Source organism: Liolophura sinensis, chromosome 7, assembly GCF_032854445.1.
Source record: "Liolophura sinensis isolate JHLJ2023 chromosome 7, CUHK_Ljap_v2, whole genome shotgun sequence".
In the NCBI taxonomy this organism is placed as follows: domain Eukaryota; kingdom Metazoa; phylum Mollusca; class Polyplacophora; order Chitonida; family Chitonidae; genus Liolophura; species Liolophura sinensis.
The window spans coordinates 38,310,875-38,326,152 of record NC_088301.1 but is presented as its reverse complement, the minus strand read 5'-3'; the positions used below and the strand labels follow the sequence as shown (position 1 = coordinate 38,326,152).

General features: G+C 35.9%; 1 protein-coding gene across 1 annotated transcript in view; it reads left to right on the top strand.

The window, feature by feature from the left end:
- Window positions 1-4,369: 4,369 nt before the first annotated feature.
- LOC135470894 (lipoxygenase homology domain-containing protein 1-like) overlaps window positions 4,370-15,278 on the top strand; it is a 54,425-nt gene continuing 43,516 nt past the window's right edge. The window contains exons 1-5 of the mRNA XM_064749944.1: window positions 4,370-5,197; window positions 11,884-12,091; window positions 12,468-12,634; window positions 13,583-13,669; window positions 14,291-14,423. Coding sequence (XP_064606014.1) covers window positions 4,529-5,197; window positions 11,884-12,091; window positions 12,468-12,634; window positions 13,583-13,669; window positions 14,291-14,423 — 1,264 coding nt within the window. The 5' untranslated portion in view covers window positions 4,370-4,528. The remainder of the gene's footprint in view (window positions 5,198-11,883; window positions 12,092-12,467; window positions 12,635-13,582; window positions 13,670-14,290; window positions 14,424-15,278) is intronic.

Below are 15,278 nucleotides of genomic sequence, written 5' to 3'. Positions count from 1 at the left end.
AGTTCTGTAACTGTACTGCAGCAAGAGAACAAAGTTTATTTAATGTTTGAACATAAAATTTATTCTTTACATTGTTCTTTTAGCTGTGTAGGCTATATAATATTTATTTATTACTATAACATTATTCTGGTACATTTAAAATCTTTTAGTATTAACAATTTAGGTTATTTTTAAGTTATATGTTACTGCCTTGTGAGAATAAAGTGACAGAGTAAAGTAACAGAACAGTTGATGTAAATACATGTACATTCAAGTATTTTATTGTCCTTAATTTTGAATGTGGCTGCATGGCCTTAAAACACAAAAAAATTTGCTTAACTACCACACACTGCTTGTAGAACCTACTTATGTTACTTATGTTTGCAACTCTGTTGTCTGCATGACAAGCAAGCATAGCTTTGCTGTACATAGGCCAAATGAATATATAACAGTACTACTACATGTACATGTTTACTCATGTTTATCACATTATGTGACAATGGCATAAATGCATGAGGTGCTACAGAGAATGGAACATTTTGTTAACTGGACCTACAAAGAAAAACGGTATTTGCTCTTGTCCAGTCACTGAGTTATACATGTCATTCAATGGGATTTGTTTATTTAGAAGTATGCTTTCTTGCTAGGTGAGAGGTGTTAATTGTAGTACTTGTAGACATTTACAAATCTCACTTTCTCAGCATTTTTCACCTTTTCTCATGAATAATTTCTTCTTATTGCAATATATACTGGAAACATCATCAGCACAAAAAAAGGTTTTATATGGAATAGTGATGTATGATATAAATTATAGCAAAAAATTGAAAATGTATCAATTAACAGATTCATTTTAATTTGTTCCTCTACCCTGTAATGTGTGGCAATGAAACAATAGAAGATGCATCAGTGCACAGCGTCTAGTTTCCATTTCATTTTTTGACTATGAAGATATATTTATTTATTTGATTGGTGTTTTTCACTGTACTCTATAAAAAACCTACACACCTATAGGTACTTATTTATGTACATGTTCATGTATATATATCAGGAGTTGATAGCATACTGCATTAAGTCTAAACATATAAAATGCAGACCTTTCCCACAAAGGGGGTTATGGATGACACTGTCACCTGGGAGCCGCACAATGGATCATCTGAACCATTCTTTGGTTCAGATCTCACTTATTTGTGTGAGAAAATGTGAAGATGGAATAAAGATATAACTCTTAGATTGCGCAGTACATACATAACTCACAGTTCCTAAAAGCAGAGAATTCTGAGTAATAAATTTTAATTGATGTAAACTCTTTTTTCTAAGTTTTGTTTCATTTTCAGGCAGTGAGAATTTATGTCCTTTAAATGTTGTCATTATGTGTGTACCATTACTCTTTCTAGTCGGGGAAACAGAACAAGTACATATGAAGTTACTGTATACATGAACAGGTACATGTAGCACTTTGGGACAGGGATATTGTAGATTCCCCTTTTCTCACTACTTGTGAGATCAGCCAGTATTAAAGCCAAAATCAGATTTCAAACAATAGCCAACATCTATGTATACTAGAGAGTTGTAAGTGGACGACCATGTCTCAGCTGATATCTTAATTTTTGGTCATTCATATTTCCTCTATATTCAATATTCTGGACAGTAGCTTGAGTCAGTTGTTTTCTGTTTTGAGCATTGTGACTCAATGCATTTGATCTACATGGTTCCCGAGAGAAATTACTTGAAATAATGCCTTTTCCCACAGCTTTCCAAGACATACAAATTAATAGTCTTTATCTCAATTGTGATATTTGTTCAAGACTGTAAATATTGCCTAATATTACTGTATTGAATGCACAAATATGTTCGATTCAGGTACAGTTATTGTTTTTTGTTTCTTTAAGTTTCTTTTGTAAAGTATTTATAAAATATAGTTAAAATTTTGAAACAAACAGAATTTATGCATGTAGGATACACCCAGGAAAAGTGTTATTCATTTTATTATTCATCAAGGATTGGATTGTTTTGTAATATTCTGTAATATATTGTAATGTAGTATAAAATATTTTGTAAAAATTTAAATATATCTGGCTGTTACCAAGGCAACTGCACTCATAGCAGTTTGTGGCTATTCAACATTTATAAACTTGAGGAATATTATTGTTGAGAGATTAAGCTGATATGGAGGTATATGGTCAGCTAATATGCAAGATGGGATGTATTTAAGTAAATTTATGTATACCATGGCACAGTTCTGTGTTTGGGTGTCAAGTTGATCGCACAGGTTTACTTTCACTGGGCAAATGTTTCAAGGAGGTCAAGTATCTTGCTATTGTCATTTAAGTATTTTATTGCCATTGCTGACTTGTTAGCTGAAAGAGATTTATGGAGTATGAGCTCTTGCCAGTCTCACCCAAGGTTGAATGGTTGAAAAAATTTGAATTTCAAATTTTGCCTATGGAATGTGGTAAAGTCAACATGGGTGCTCTTGTTGCTATTGACATTTACCAACAGAGACACATGTAATGGGGATCAGAAACATGTAAACCAGGCCCTGGAGTACACCTCCCTTCTCAAAACTTGCTCATCTTTACACAGACTGGCACTTGAAAAAAAATAAAATAGGAATTTATTGAACTTGTGCCTGTAATAGGCGATTCTTTGTCACCAGAAATGATTTATCTTATGTGCATTTAGTTTTGGTTTCTGGCATGAAAATGGTGTTGAGAGCTTGAAACACATTTTATATACATGTGCATGATTTACATGTGTATGTTTCAATTTTGATAGTGTACAGCCAGTCATGGAATATACATGTTCTGATGATTTGTGTTTGAGTGAAATGTTTTGTTTTGATAGATTCCTTTTTAAGTTTATATACTGCATATGATAAGTGGACAAGCTTGAGACATATGCCCTCTGTCTCAGGTGTATCATAATATTATTTTACCAAAAAGACGCAATGATTAATAGTGGAACTCAGCCATGAAAATTAATGGTGTTAAATTATGCATTGATATGGCATATATTTTTTTATGATAGAGTATTCTCAGGTGTTTCATGTTTAGGATTACAGCTGATACATGTATAAAAAGTATGTATATGTATCTGTATGTCTTCTTTGTAGCATGTACAGTAAGTTCATGTTACGCTGTATTCTGGAAAATGTGTATACATTTTACTTAGAGAGACATTTCCTTATTATCCTTATTGGCACTGGACAATCAAGTCTATCTGTAGCTCACCACCTGTTCATTGAGCTTTTGAAGACTATAGCAGCTGCTGAGCTGTTGTCTCGTCATTCCTGCCGCCCACTCAATAGGCAGTCTTTCTCTGTGATGTTGACTGGCTTTTTTGTCATTTGCCTGCAACTCCGTGAAAAAGCAGCAGCTGTCATGTATACATTGTAGATGTAGACCTGGATGTAAATACATACCTGTAATATAAGACATAGACTTGCATGTTTGGATTTTATAATGATTGGTTGCACGAATAGGGCTTCATATTAGGACTTGGAGATTATCACTCATGTAGAACTTTCCAGGTGATTAAGATGCATGTAGGCATATAATCAGCTTGGGGGATATTACATGTTACATGTTTGCCTAAACACTCCTAAACAGGGATTTGACTGGCATTGATTCAACATTATCAGGTAAGAGCTAGATACATGTACATGTATTAATTTACTTGTTTTCCTTACTTTCTTTCCAATTCCAGCAGTTGTACAACATCTTCTTATGACTCCTGAATTTGGAAGGGAATCAGGCAAAATGAGTATCATGTAATTTACACATGCACATAAACATAGCCTACCAAGACTTCTACTTTTATTTGTTGAATAATACTGTGTTTGGATGGTGCTTGCTTGTTTTACTTGTGGTATTTAATTTTTCCTTGGAAGATTCTTTGCCATTTGTATGGTTTTTGTGTATGGTCTTTAATTCAGAAGTGATCAGGTTGAGTGAAACACTTATATTATTCCAACTTAAATGCTTGGTTGCAGGTAATTTTTCTCAGTATAACATTTTCAAGTTTTTAAAATTTATTATTTACCCCAAACGTTTGATTTGAACACAATTGCGGACCTTTAAATTAACAATGGTCCCCTGCTCCAAGACTTGTGGAAATTTGATTAGGTCAGCTTAGTTAAATTGGGAGTCATTTAATTCAGTAAAATGTACCATGGATCATACATATGTTTTATAAACAATCAATCATCTTAAAATAGTGTGGTTTCTACTAGATTGTTTATAGTTTACTTTATGCATCTCCTTTTCCTTTATTTAACTGAAGGATCAGGAGTATCTGAAGGACCAGTAAATCTGAGAGGACATTGGCTATTATCGGCCCGTGATATTTTGTAGTTAATTTGAACTCCTGCTTAGTAGTTAATCTCTTTTTTTATGGAGAAATCTCAATAAACTCTGAAACATATGTTTACAGTTTATAATAAAGAATTCATGTAGATATGTTTAGTTTTTCTTTCACTAGTAATTTTGTTTTTGTAGGTTTTCAGTCTTGACCATTATCATGGAGAGTGCCTGACAAAGAGCTACCAACAATGAACCATAGTCCACAGAACCCCGACAGTGGGGCCCCCTGGGGGTCAAGAGCTACCCTAACTCAATTCCCTGCAGCAAAAACTGTTTACTTTTACAAAGATGGGGACCAAAACTTTAATGCCCTCAAGCTTGCCATTCACCCTAGAAAGTATCGCAGTTTTGATACTCTGCTCAACGAGCTGTCCAGCAGAATACCAATGTCATTTGGTGTGCGCAGCATCTTTACACCCCGTGGACATGATCCTGTAGGGAATATCGATGATTTGTCAAATGAGGGACGATATGTTTGTTCCAGTCACCGTCACTATGCTAAAGGAGTGGACTTGAATCGGTTTGGACCTCCACCAGCTTGGCATTATACAAGACCACCCAGTGGTCGCAGGGCTTTAAACAGCATACTCTCTCCAAGAGAACGTGACAGACGCAATCGAATTCGCGCAAGACGTCGAATGGACGTTCAGCGCATACGTCCTGCAGAAGCCAGCTACCAAGCCAGCAGCATTTATGGACCAAAAAAGATCACGGTGATGAGAAATGGGGAGCCGACAGACCGCCATATTGTTTTGTTGAACCGTCGGACAGCTCAGACTTTTGAACAGGTGCTGGCAGACATGAGTGATATGTTTAAAATAGCTGTGAGGAAAATCTTCACCATTGATGGACGAAGGGTGAGTGCAGAGACTATTTTTTGACTTTTTTTTTACTCAGAGTACAAGATACAGGTGTAGCTTATTTCATACCCCTTGCACTGGAGTCCAAGAACAGTAGAACAGTGTTAAGATATTTACTAAGGGATTGGTGTCCAGTTTTACATTGTAGCTAATGGTACTAATAACCTGTTTAAACAGAATGCCATTTAAATTCATCTTGAAATAGATATCATTTTAATACAAATACTATGAGATGAATGTCCCATAACTGATGTCCTGTGTGCATGATATTGCTGTAAATTACTTATTGAAAATTCATGACTCAGTGTCTTGTGTAATCAAATCACTGTTAAAATAATGTTATTGGTGGTATTTCAAAAAGAGCTGCATTCACTGTACATGTATTGCTCACTGTAAATTTTGAAATTCATGACTTTCATGTCTCATTTGTGTATTAGACTTCTTGTCAAGTGAAATGTTTAAAAATTTTGAGTTTTGCATTCTGTTTCATGTGTCTCCTCCAGGCAGACTCTTTGGTACTCTTGGTTGCAAAATTTGTGAAATACATAAATTTAACATGCAGAGAAAAATGTCCATATTTTTGCCATTTGATAAACTAATGACTAGGTGGAAAATATGTCATGGAAGTTTAATAAGCTAATTACATGTAAGTCTTTAGTCAGAAGCTCAGGATAATGCCTGTTCCTGTACATGTAAGTTTTCTTGGACTGCTTTGGTCAGCGTTAGAGACTGGCCCTGTGAGCTGAATATTGATTTGTTTTCAGAGCTGATCCCAAGCATCACGTACATATATATGATGTACATGTTTGTACCTGGTATGTAGGAAAATTACGTTAACACCAGGTGCACACATGTACGACTATACTTGGTACCCTACCACTCTGAGCATAAATTATAATAGATTACATGCAGCTGTCCTGATTGAATTTCTCTGAAAATACGACAAAATTAGAAATAAATGGATATGTACGTGTAAATGACTTAAATTTTCACCCAAAAGAGAGCATTTTAGAGCAGAGTAAATGTTTTAGAATATTATACTTTTGGTGCTGAAACTTACATTAACCATTAAAATATTGTACTACCTTCCAAAAGAAGATCAATAACAAAATTGCAAAATGAGCAATTAATTATTGTAAAAAAATTATTATTGTATTGTTAATAGGCTCAAAAAAAATCAGTAGGCTCTCATATGAACCATTGTAAACTTATAATGTAAACCTTAGGAGATACATGTACTGTAAATGTATATTATCCTGAACCTGACAAAATACGCTGGTTTTCAGTGGATAACAACGTTTACGCGGGGGACATAAATATCCAGCGCATGTATAATCTCCTCAAACCTGAAGCTGATGCCATATGCGTCTGTTGACTAAACGATCTCCTGTTGTATAACTGTGAAAACAACAAAGTCACTGGAACAATTCTCTAGTACATCAGCCTTAAAACTGCACTGAACTGATGTGTCTTGTACCTGAAAAATTTATTACACAGTTACTTACAGTATGCTGCTACATTATGTTATCTGCATGTTGAGAAGGGTATGTAGGGATTTAAAACCTGGGTGTGAAATTTTAACCCTCATCTGCAGGTGAAGGGTTAAAATTTCACACCCAGGGTTTAAATCCCTACATACCCTTCTCAACACGCGGATAACGATTTTGTCCCTACAATATTTATCAAATAGAAAACCAGCCTCGCCCTATGTTAAGCTGAGGTAAGAAAAATAATGCTACATGTAGCATGCTACAACTTCAGGCAGCGCTGGTTAATGGTGTGACATCACCATGACGTGCCACGGAATGCAGCGTCATGAATAAAACTTATATCAGCCTGCGCAGTAATTCAGCTGTGCTGGGCTTGTATGTACCCCTTGTGAGCACGGCCTTCAGTGCTGACATGACTGACTAGTGGATGTCAACATTTTAACCAGACTAATCAGCCAATGTCACTTAAAAATCATGGATGATGTTGTGACAGACAGATATATGATGATAATAATGCTCATATTTTGAAACATTCATCTCAGCTGACTATTTGCATGGCCCTTCCAGGATGAAATAAGTATGACAGTAGTTTATTCAGTTGGAAAGCACATTCTTGGCTTTCATGTTCGATCATTTTTTCAATTGTTTTAAGGAGATGTTGGGTAATCAAGGTCTTAAGGATATTGTGGCTTCACCATTCTGCTTTATTTGCCATGATGCCTCCAATATATTGTGTAATCAACATTTTATTGAAGGTACTGTGAATGTTTAAATATGTCCAAAATCAAAAATTTTCATACTTTTGTGTTATTAGCATAATATAAAAATGTTGAAACTGACAGCTTTGCAAAACAAAAGGGTTCCCATGCTGATAAGCTAGATCACAGGTATAAATAAATTATCAGTTATCAGATCAAAGTGCACAAGTTACATTGAGTCGACCATGTCAACGGTTGTACAATATTAATGTGACTGTTTGCAAGCTAACCAAGCTTAAGGATTAGTCCTAATGAATTTATAATATCTCTGGCCCCTAGACTCGGTTGTGTTTAAGGCAGAAATTTGATATCTGATTTATACTATTAACTTCTTTGTGTTTAAATGACTGCTGCTTGGTGATTCCAAGTCACAGACACTGTTCTTTATCGACCTTACGCTGAGTCTGACGTCAGAGAATCTGGTATCTAATTTCTGCAAATTGAGCGGCACATTGTTTGATTGTACATTTGTTGTACCGCTCTGGGAACTCTTGCAGAAGCAGAAGAAATGTCTGTCACCAGATTCGTGAAGCTTGAGAAAAAAACAGCTGTAATTTCATGTCAATAAGTTGTCTGTGATATATTTTGAAATGTGGAAGCATATTTGTTGTTAGTTTTACTGAGACATACTCGTAAATCATGCATGCATGATCCACATCTATTGATGGCTCAGAGTACCCTAATTCGTCTAATTTTTGGAACATCTGCATGTTCTGCATATATCAGCCAATATATATGTAATTATAGCAGGATTATTGCATTCGTTTTTTCTCACATGGTTAGACCATCTAATGAACAACATACTCATATCCTTACTTTTCCAAAAAGGCTGGAAAAGAAATGTAATATTCTACTTCTAACACTCCTAATATCTTTCCCAAAAATTAGAAGAATTAGGGTACACTGTAGTCAAAGGGGAAGTAGGTACAGAAATTTTCCTGAGATTCTGAGCACAGTGATTTTCATTGTGAATTCCAGTCAGCACTTACATGTATTTGTTGGTTACCCAAAACCTTAGCACCATCTCATATCTCAAAACTCCAAAATCCAAATGCTCCTTCATTTGTGCAGTACAATTTTTACAACATGAATGTACAAATGCATAATTAGTATGATTAGAGATCTTGTATTAGAGTTTTGTTTGGTATACATGTAGGTTATGTGAAATTCATAGCTTTCAATCAGAAAGTAGACATTTTAGGAAGGTTTTCACATTGTAATTCTCGTGGCTGCCCCACTCAATAAGATAAATGAGCTACATATATGGAAACTAACATGTATGTATATTTGATGAGAAGTAAACCTTATGCACTAATCTGTCAAACAGTATAACACAGGGATCAAAATTCTGATATTTCCAGCTCTTCAATTTGGCAACCTTGACAAAAATTGAAGTCATCCAATATGATTTTAAAGGTGTGCAATATGTTAGATTCTACTCAGAGAATTGTTAAACAATTTTGAATATTTGGATGATGTAAAGCCTTCTCAGTAGGCTTAAAGACCTGGGCCGATACCACAAAGCCATTTCTGACATAAGCTAAGACTTAAAACCTCCTCAAAACGCTTAGTGTTTGGTTCTGGAAAATTAAATTTTGACGCATTTATCTTCTGATCACATTTATGAGGTGGTCAGAATCTTAGTTTGTAGAGCCCAGAAATGAGCTCTAAAATCATATTTCAAATTTTAACACACAAAAGTCACAAATGGGATGGTGGAATCAGCCATCGGATTCAAATTTATCTAGCAATTTAAGACTTAAGTCCAAATTTGCAAGGACTTGTTTACCCTTAATTATGGTACATCTCGATGTTGTAAATGATGTGGCTCATTCATTTGGGGTTTGGCAACATCACACTGTTTAGCTTTGCATCATTGTTCTGAAAACAGAGAGACAGAAGCAGTATGTCTACTTTTAAGTATAACTGTATACATGTAAATGCAGCTCTGAAACCAGTTGGACATTTTACAAGCTTTTCCACATCATTCCATTCACTATTAGCTGGATCTTGGCCCAGTCACATGTGCCGTGATAAGAGGTCTCCTGTGATCTTGAAGTAATTCTGAATTTATATCACCTCATTATGCAGGAATAACAATGACCATAACATGGCAATTAACACATTTGTCACAATGGTTTCTATCCCAATGTTCCATTGAGTATCTTTTTCTGGATTATGCCAAGTATGTCTGACTCGAATCAAAAATGGCAGTTATTGAAGTTTGCCTTGTGTCAGGAACATTTGTGCTGATTTTGACATTATGGTCTTTCATTAGTCATGAATTCAGAGTTATTACATGATTAAATGAAACATGTTTTGACATGAGGTCATCGTCACTCGATGAGAGTGAGTTTCAGATTTGTGAATGGAAGAGCACAGATCTACATTTCTCAACTGGGAAAGCTGAAACAGATCTCAGATCTAAATTTCTTATAGCCAAATGCAAACAGTTTTTTATAAAACTTAAGAAATTAAGGAACTATTTTCACAACTGACGCTTCCATAGCCTTTCTACAATACAGATGAGGCATGTAGAAATTCATTGCAAGCAGTTCACGTTCAGGGAGGTGTCTCTTCTAAAGTTTGTTGTTTATTACAGGCAATCCAGTTTCTCCCTCTCACAAACTGGACTACCATCATATACGTGTAAAATTCTTGAATATGACACTAAAATACCAGTCAAATAAATCAATACATGAAAGAGGGATTTGCCTATCTCTCAGATGTCAAGCCTCACAGTGTCATATTATCACATTAACTGCGTCCTGCAATAAAATGAATGATAAAGTCGTCCTTGGCTTGTGCCATGGAACCATTAACTCCTGACAAATTAAGTGTAATTAGCGGAAGCAAGACGATGGTCATGCTGTTATTGATTTCCTCCACTGGTTTGTGTTCCTGATGTAACCAGGTAACGTGTAGGGTGCATACCGTAGCTACCACAAGGACCAGTTACAGAAATAAAGAACTACATGTACTGCTAATGACCTTTATAGCATTGCATCCCTCACCCTTCCCCGAAGATTTGTGGTTAGGTACAGGTCATTTTAGCTGATCGTTTCATTTTGTGTGTTCCTGTTTGCATGAGCTGGTTTGTACTGATGTCAACTAACATAACTCCACAGTGGTAGTGTGAACAGTCTGTTTGGTTCAATTCTAATGATAACACTGATTTAATGCCAAATTGTGTGAGTGGATAGACATACAAATTCTAGAGAGAAAGAAAGGTAATAAAATTATACTTTTGGTGCAGACATTTCCCGCAAAGGATATCATCCTACATGTACCTTTGAAACGTTTTCTACTCGCATATCTTCCTGTCTTCAAAACTTATAGAAAGCTTGAATTTGTGGATTTCACCTGAATATGTGAAACAACCATTGTTTTTTTGAAAATAATGACACCTGGACTTCAATATCTACAGTTTTGGGTACAAGAAATTGGGGAGAGGAGCCCTAATGAAACTCCTTTATGCAATACCTGAATCCAGGCATGAAGGCACATCTGTACATGTATACCAGACAAAACTCATAGTTAAAGGTCACAGCTGAGCCAGTCAGAGGATGTTTACACATGCCTTAATTGTTATAATTGGCCTAAAAGATTATTTGAAATGCATTGATTAATTTATTTATGTATTATGCATATATTTTTGCCCATCTTAAGAGCCCTTTGTGCAGTGGTAAGAATTACAGGCACTAAAAGTTATCACTCTGGCATTGGTATGTTGACAGGTGTGACAAAAGTGCCCTGTTGAGGAACAGGCATTACTTGCTTGTACTTCTAAGTTTATTAATCATCATTATTAGTAGTATATTTCAGGAGTACATGTAAATATTTGTAATACCTCTGTTCTTCGTCTATAACCACCCTGCTGCTGAAAGATGCAATTGTCCTGTAGTGACGTATTCAGTCAAATACTTGCATTACACTTCCTTACTTTAGTTGTTTTGTTGTCATGGTTGTAAAATGATCATATGTGTGTTTAGAGCACCTGACTACTAGTCTGAATGGTCCTTATGCTCCACTAAATGATCATTGTATACGTATCCAGTCATGAAATGTAATTCATGTACTGAAAACAATCTGATCTGGGACTGAACCATAAGAGGGTACATACATGTACATATATGTAGTTAAAAAAGACAGATATATGTAGGGGTTAGAGTCAGACTTATGGAAAAGGACAGAATCCTTGGTGCTATGTGTTTACAGTATTGTGTAACATTGTAATAATAATACAGGAAAGTGATTTAAAAAATCCCTGGATCCAGTGGATAGAGATCTTGATCAAAATCACCACCAAAATTTAATGGTTTGGTCTTTAACCCATGGTTAACCTGCATACTTAACTTCACCCAAATGCCTGCAACTTTTTCCCTGAGAGAGAGTCTGGCCATAACAGTAATAATGGTAATGGTTGTTTCATCAGATTCAGAGCCTGTCGTCCATCTTCAATGGCCCAGATGTGTTTGTTGTGGCTGGCAGTGAGAACTTCCGTCCAATGGTGGGACTCTCACCTCAACCTCCCCAGGCAGCCAGGCCCCGGCCTAATGGTTACAGAAGCAGACTATTGACCCATCCAGACAGGACAGTAGCCAATCGGCTGCGTGATCGGAGAGAAAAACTTGGAAAAACAAGTAAGTCCGCACATCTTTCTGGATGCTAAATAACATGTAGCCTACATTTTACAGTCTTATACAGGGCTTTGTGTAAAAGATTCCAAATATATGCTAAAATATTGACAAAGATAGAAATAAAGAAACATCTAGATGTACGTTAGTTGAAGCAGTTTTCATTTATGTGATCAAATTACAAATTATGACAAGCTGTGACAAATTAATACGTACATGTTTGAAGATGCATATTTTGGTGATGCAGATGTCTATAAAATTTAATGATCCCAAAGACATCCTTTACAATACATCCATGAATTGGGTTAGTATTTTGCACATGTATTACTTTGTTGTGAAGAGATTTCAAAAAATGATTGACTAAAACTTAAAATATTTAAAGGAGGGCGCTGGAGGGTTTTTGTGACAACCAATGAGCTGCCGTCTGCAGGAACTGATGCCGGCGTCACCATAACAGTGTATGGAACACGCAATAACTCTGGACCTTTACACCTGGGACACAATGACGGCACTGAACATTTTCAGAGTGGGAAGACCGACCAGTTTGATGTATGTTAAACTTGACGACAGAAGAATACATGTATAAAAATCTAATGAAATGATTAAATAAATTATGTGTTACAATAAATGTTACATGATTTAAAACTTGTGCCTAAAATGACAATTTCAGAATTGCTTGGAAAGACTTTTTCGTTTCCGTGTACTTTTGACCTGGGAAACGTTGGGATACATTTTTTCGGTTCCCATCAGTTTCTTCCATTTTTCGTGAGACCACTCGTAGCAACAAGTACAATGCCGCGTGACACCTTAGCCACAATTTCAAGGCTCACAACTCAAGTCTTCTTACGTTTAACTTTGCCCAACGTACACTAAGCAGTACTGAGTTAGTAGCCAAGCTTTTTTTTGGTTGCAAACAGACTTTTGTTGCCGTGAATTTTTATAGAATGGAAAGAGCAAATATTTTTATTGATGTATGTATATGTGGACAACAAGCTTCTAATGCAGTCATGAATAATATAGGGAGAATACATACATATATAGTAGTTATTCAAAAGTGACAGCATCATACAAAAGCTGGTAGCCCAGTGTTGATGGCTAAGTTATTCAAATTATATGATTTATTGATTATGTGATTGGTGTTTTACGGCACACTCAAGAACATTTCACTTATACGACGGTGGCTAGCATTATGGTGGGAGGAAACTGGGCAGAGCCCATGCTCAGGGCAGAAACCCACATTCCTCCGCAGGTGCTGGAATACCTCCCCACATACGACCAGAGAGGAAGCCAGCATGAGCTGGACTTGAACTCAGAGGGACCACATTGGTGGGAGGTTCCTGGGTCATTGCGCCCAGAAGTGCTTTAATAGTGTTAAATGCCTGATTGCAACATTGCATCCAAATGACATCATGAGATACATGCAGTTGTATTCATTTGAATATATGCATCTGCAGCCTTCATGTATGTGGTGGTCTGATTGCATTTGTCAAATTGCAGATAAATGTTGGCCACATAGGAGAAGTCTTCAAAATCAGAATTGGACATGACAATATGGGAGAATTCCCCAATTGGCTGTGTGATGAGGTAAGAAATGTATGCTTCTGCTAGTCATATGTGAAATAGATAAATAAAGTCACATATAATTTATTTAGAGAAAGGAAATTACAAGAACTTAATCTGTTTTTTATAAGCATGTACATCAGTGCATGTGACTTATATATGAAATATTTATTTGAGATCGAAAGCAGTTTGTCATGTTTAAGCCTCAGGGCAAAATTGAATGTTTGGTGTTTAGTGGTAGGATAGATAAGATGCTCTTATGATATAAATTGTACAATACCTGGGAGCTAGGGAAATAGAATGTGTGGTGGGTCCTTTTATGAACAGTGAATGAATGTCTCAAGAAAAGCTTCCTGTATGCAGTGGGCAAGTTTATATTGATTTTTAGCTTTGCATTCATTAGAGATTTACAGATGGTTATAGTGACCATTTTAAGCTTCCAGCTTGCCGTAAAATGTGCTGAAATTCACGTGCTTTATCTCTCCTGGATTTTTAAAAATGTTACCAGGCAAACCCTCTAGGGGTGACTCAGTGTGTCTTCAGTAATGCATACACTGTAAGTGTAGACTTTCAACCTTGGTTATAGGGTTGCCATAGATACCTGATAGTGCTGTATAGGTTTGTTGCCATGGTGACTATTACCAGGTGGAGATGAAAGATCTGGATACAGATGAACAGTTGATATTTCCGTGCAAGCGCTGGATGGCTCGAGATGAGGATGATGGTGAAATATGTCGTGAAATTCCTGCAGTGCGCAAAGGAGAGCCTCAGTTGCAAAGTATGTTCCAAGGTGTACTGTAAATGCATACAAACATTTCATCAAAGGCGCATCAGCCACTAATCACATGCTATTACTATGTTGTATTAGCAATCTATTAATTAAAAGTGCACAAGTGTTCATTAATACACTGAAAGCAAGGCACACAAGGGTAATTTTTTCTACCCATACAGGCATATTTTTTAAATTACAAAAATCCACTTTGTGTTCCTGGCGCATTTTGGAGGCAATATTGTTGGATCCAAATTTACTAGGTCACATAGCTGAATGACACACTAAAAATTCACCTATTGTGTCTACAATATAGTATTTCATCGATGGAAAAGTTTGTCACTACAAACAAAAATATATCCATCTTTGAAGTGTATCCCTGGTTTTACTGGAAAATCAATGAAGAATCATAGTAGTTGTCTCATCAGATTCTAAATTTTATACTGAAAAATGCAAAATTCATGTGCATAATTAATGGAAACCATTACCGTTAACTCTAAATAATGTCTTTTTCAGTGTAAATTTTATGGAATTTGTAACTGATATTAGCATGGTGGCGTTCTAGTGCATTTTTATTGATTTAAAAGGATAATGATGGTGATGAATAAACTGTCTGGTTTCCACTGATACATTAATGAGGAGGTTTATATTGCTTTATAATTACATCTGGTTACCATGCTAAATTATAAGCGAAGTGTTGTATTTCATGCATCTTATTGATTGAAACTTGTACACAAATACCTAGTATCCATTATAATACATATGCTCTAAATAGGTTTGGGGTATAATTCTCCAATCTGTGGCTTAAGAGGTGCACTTATATGAATATGTGTACAGTGATCAGCAAATTGCTTTTGTTTTTTT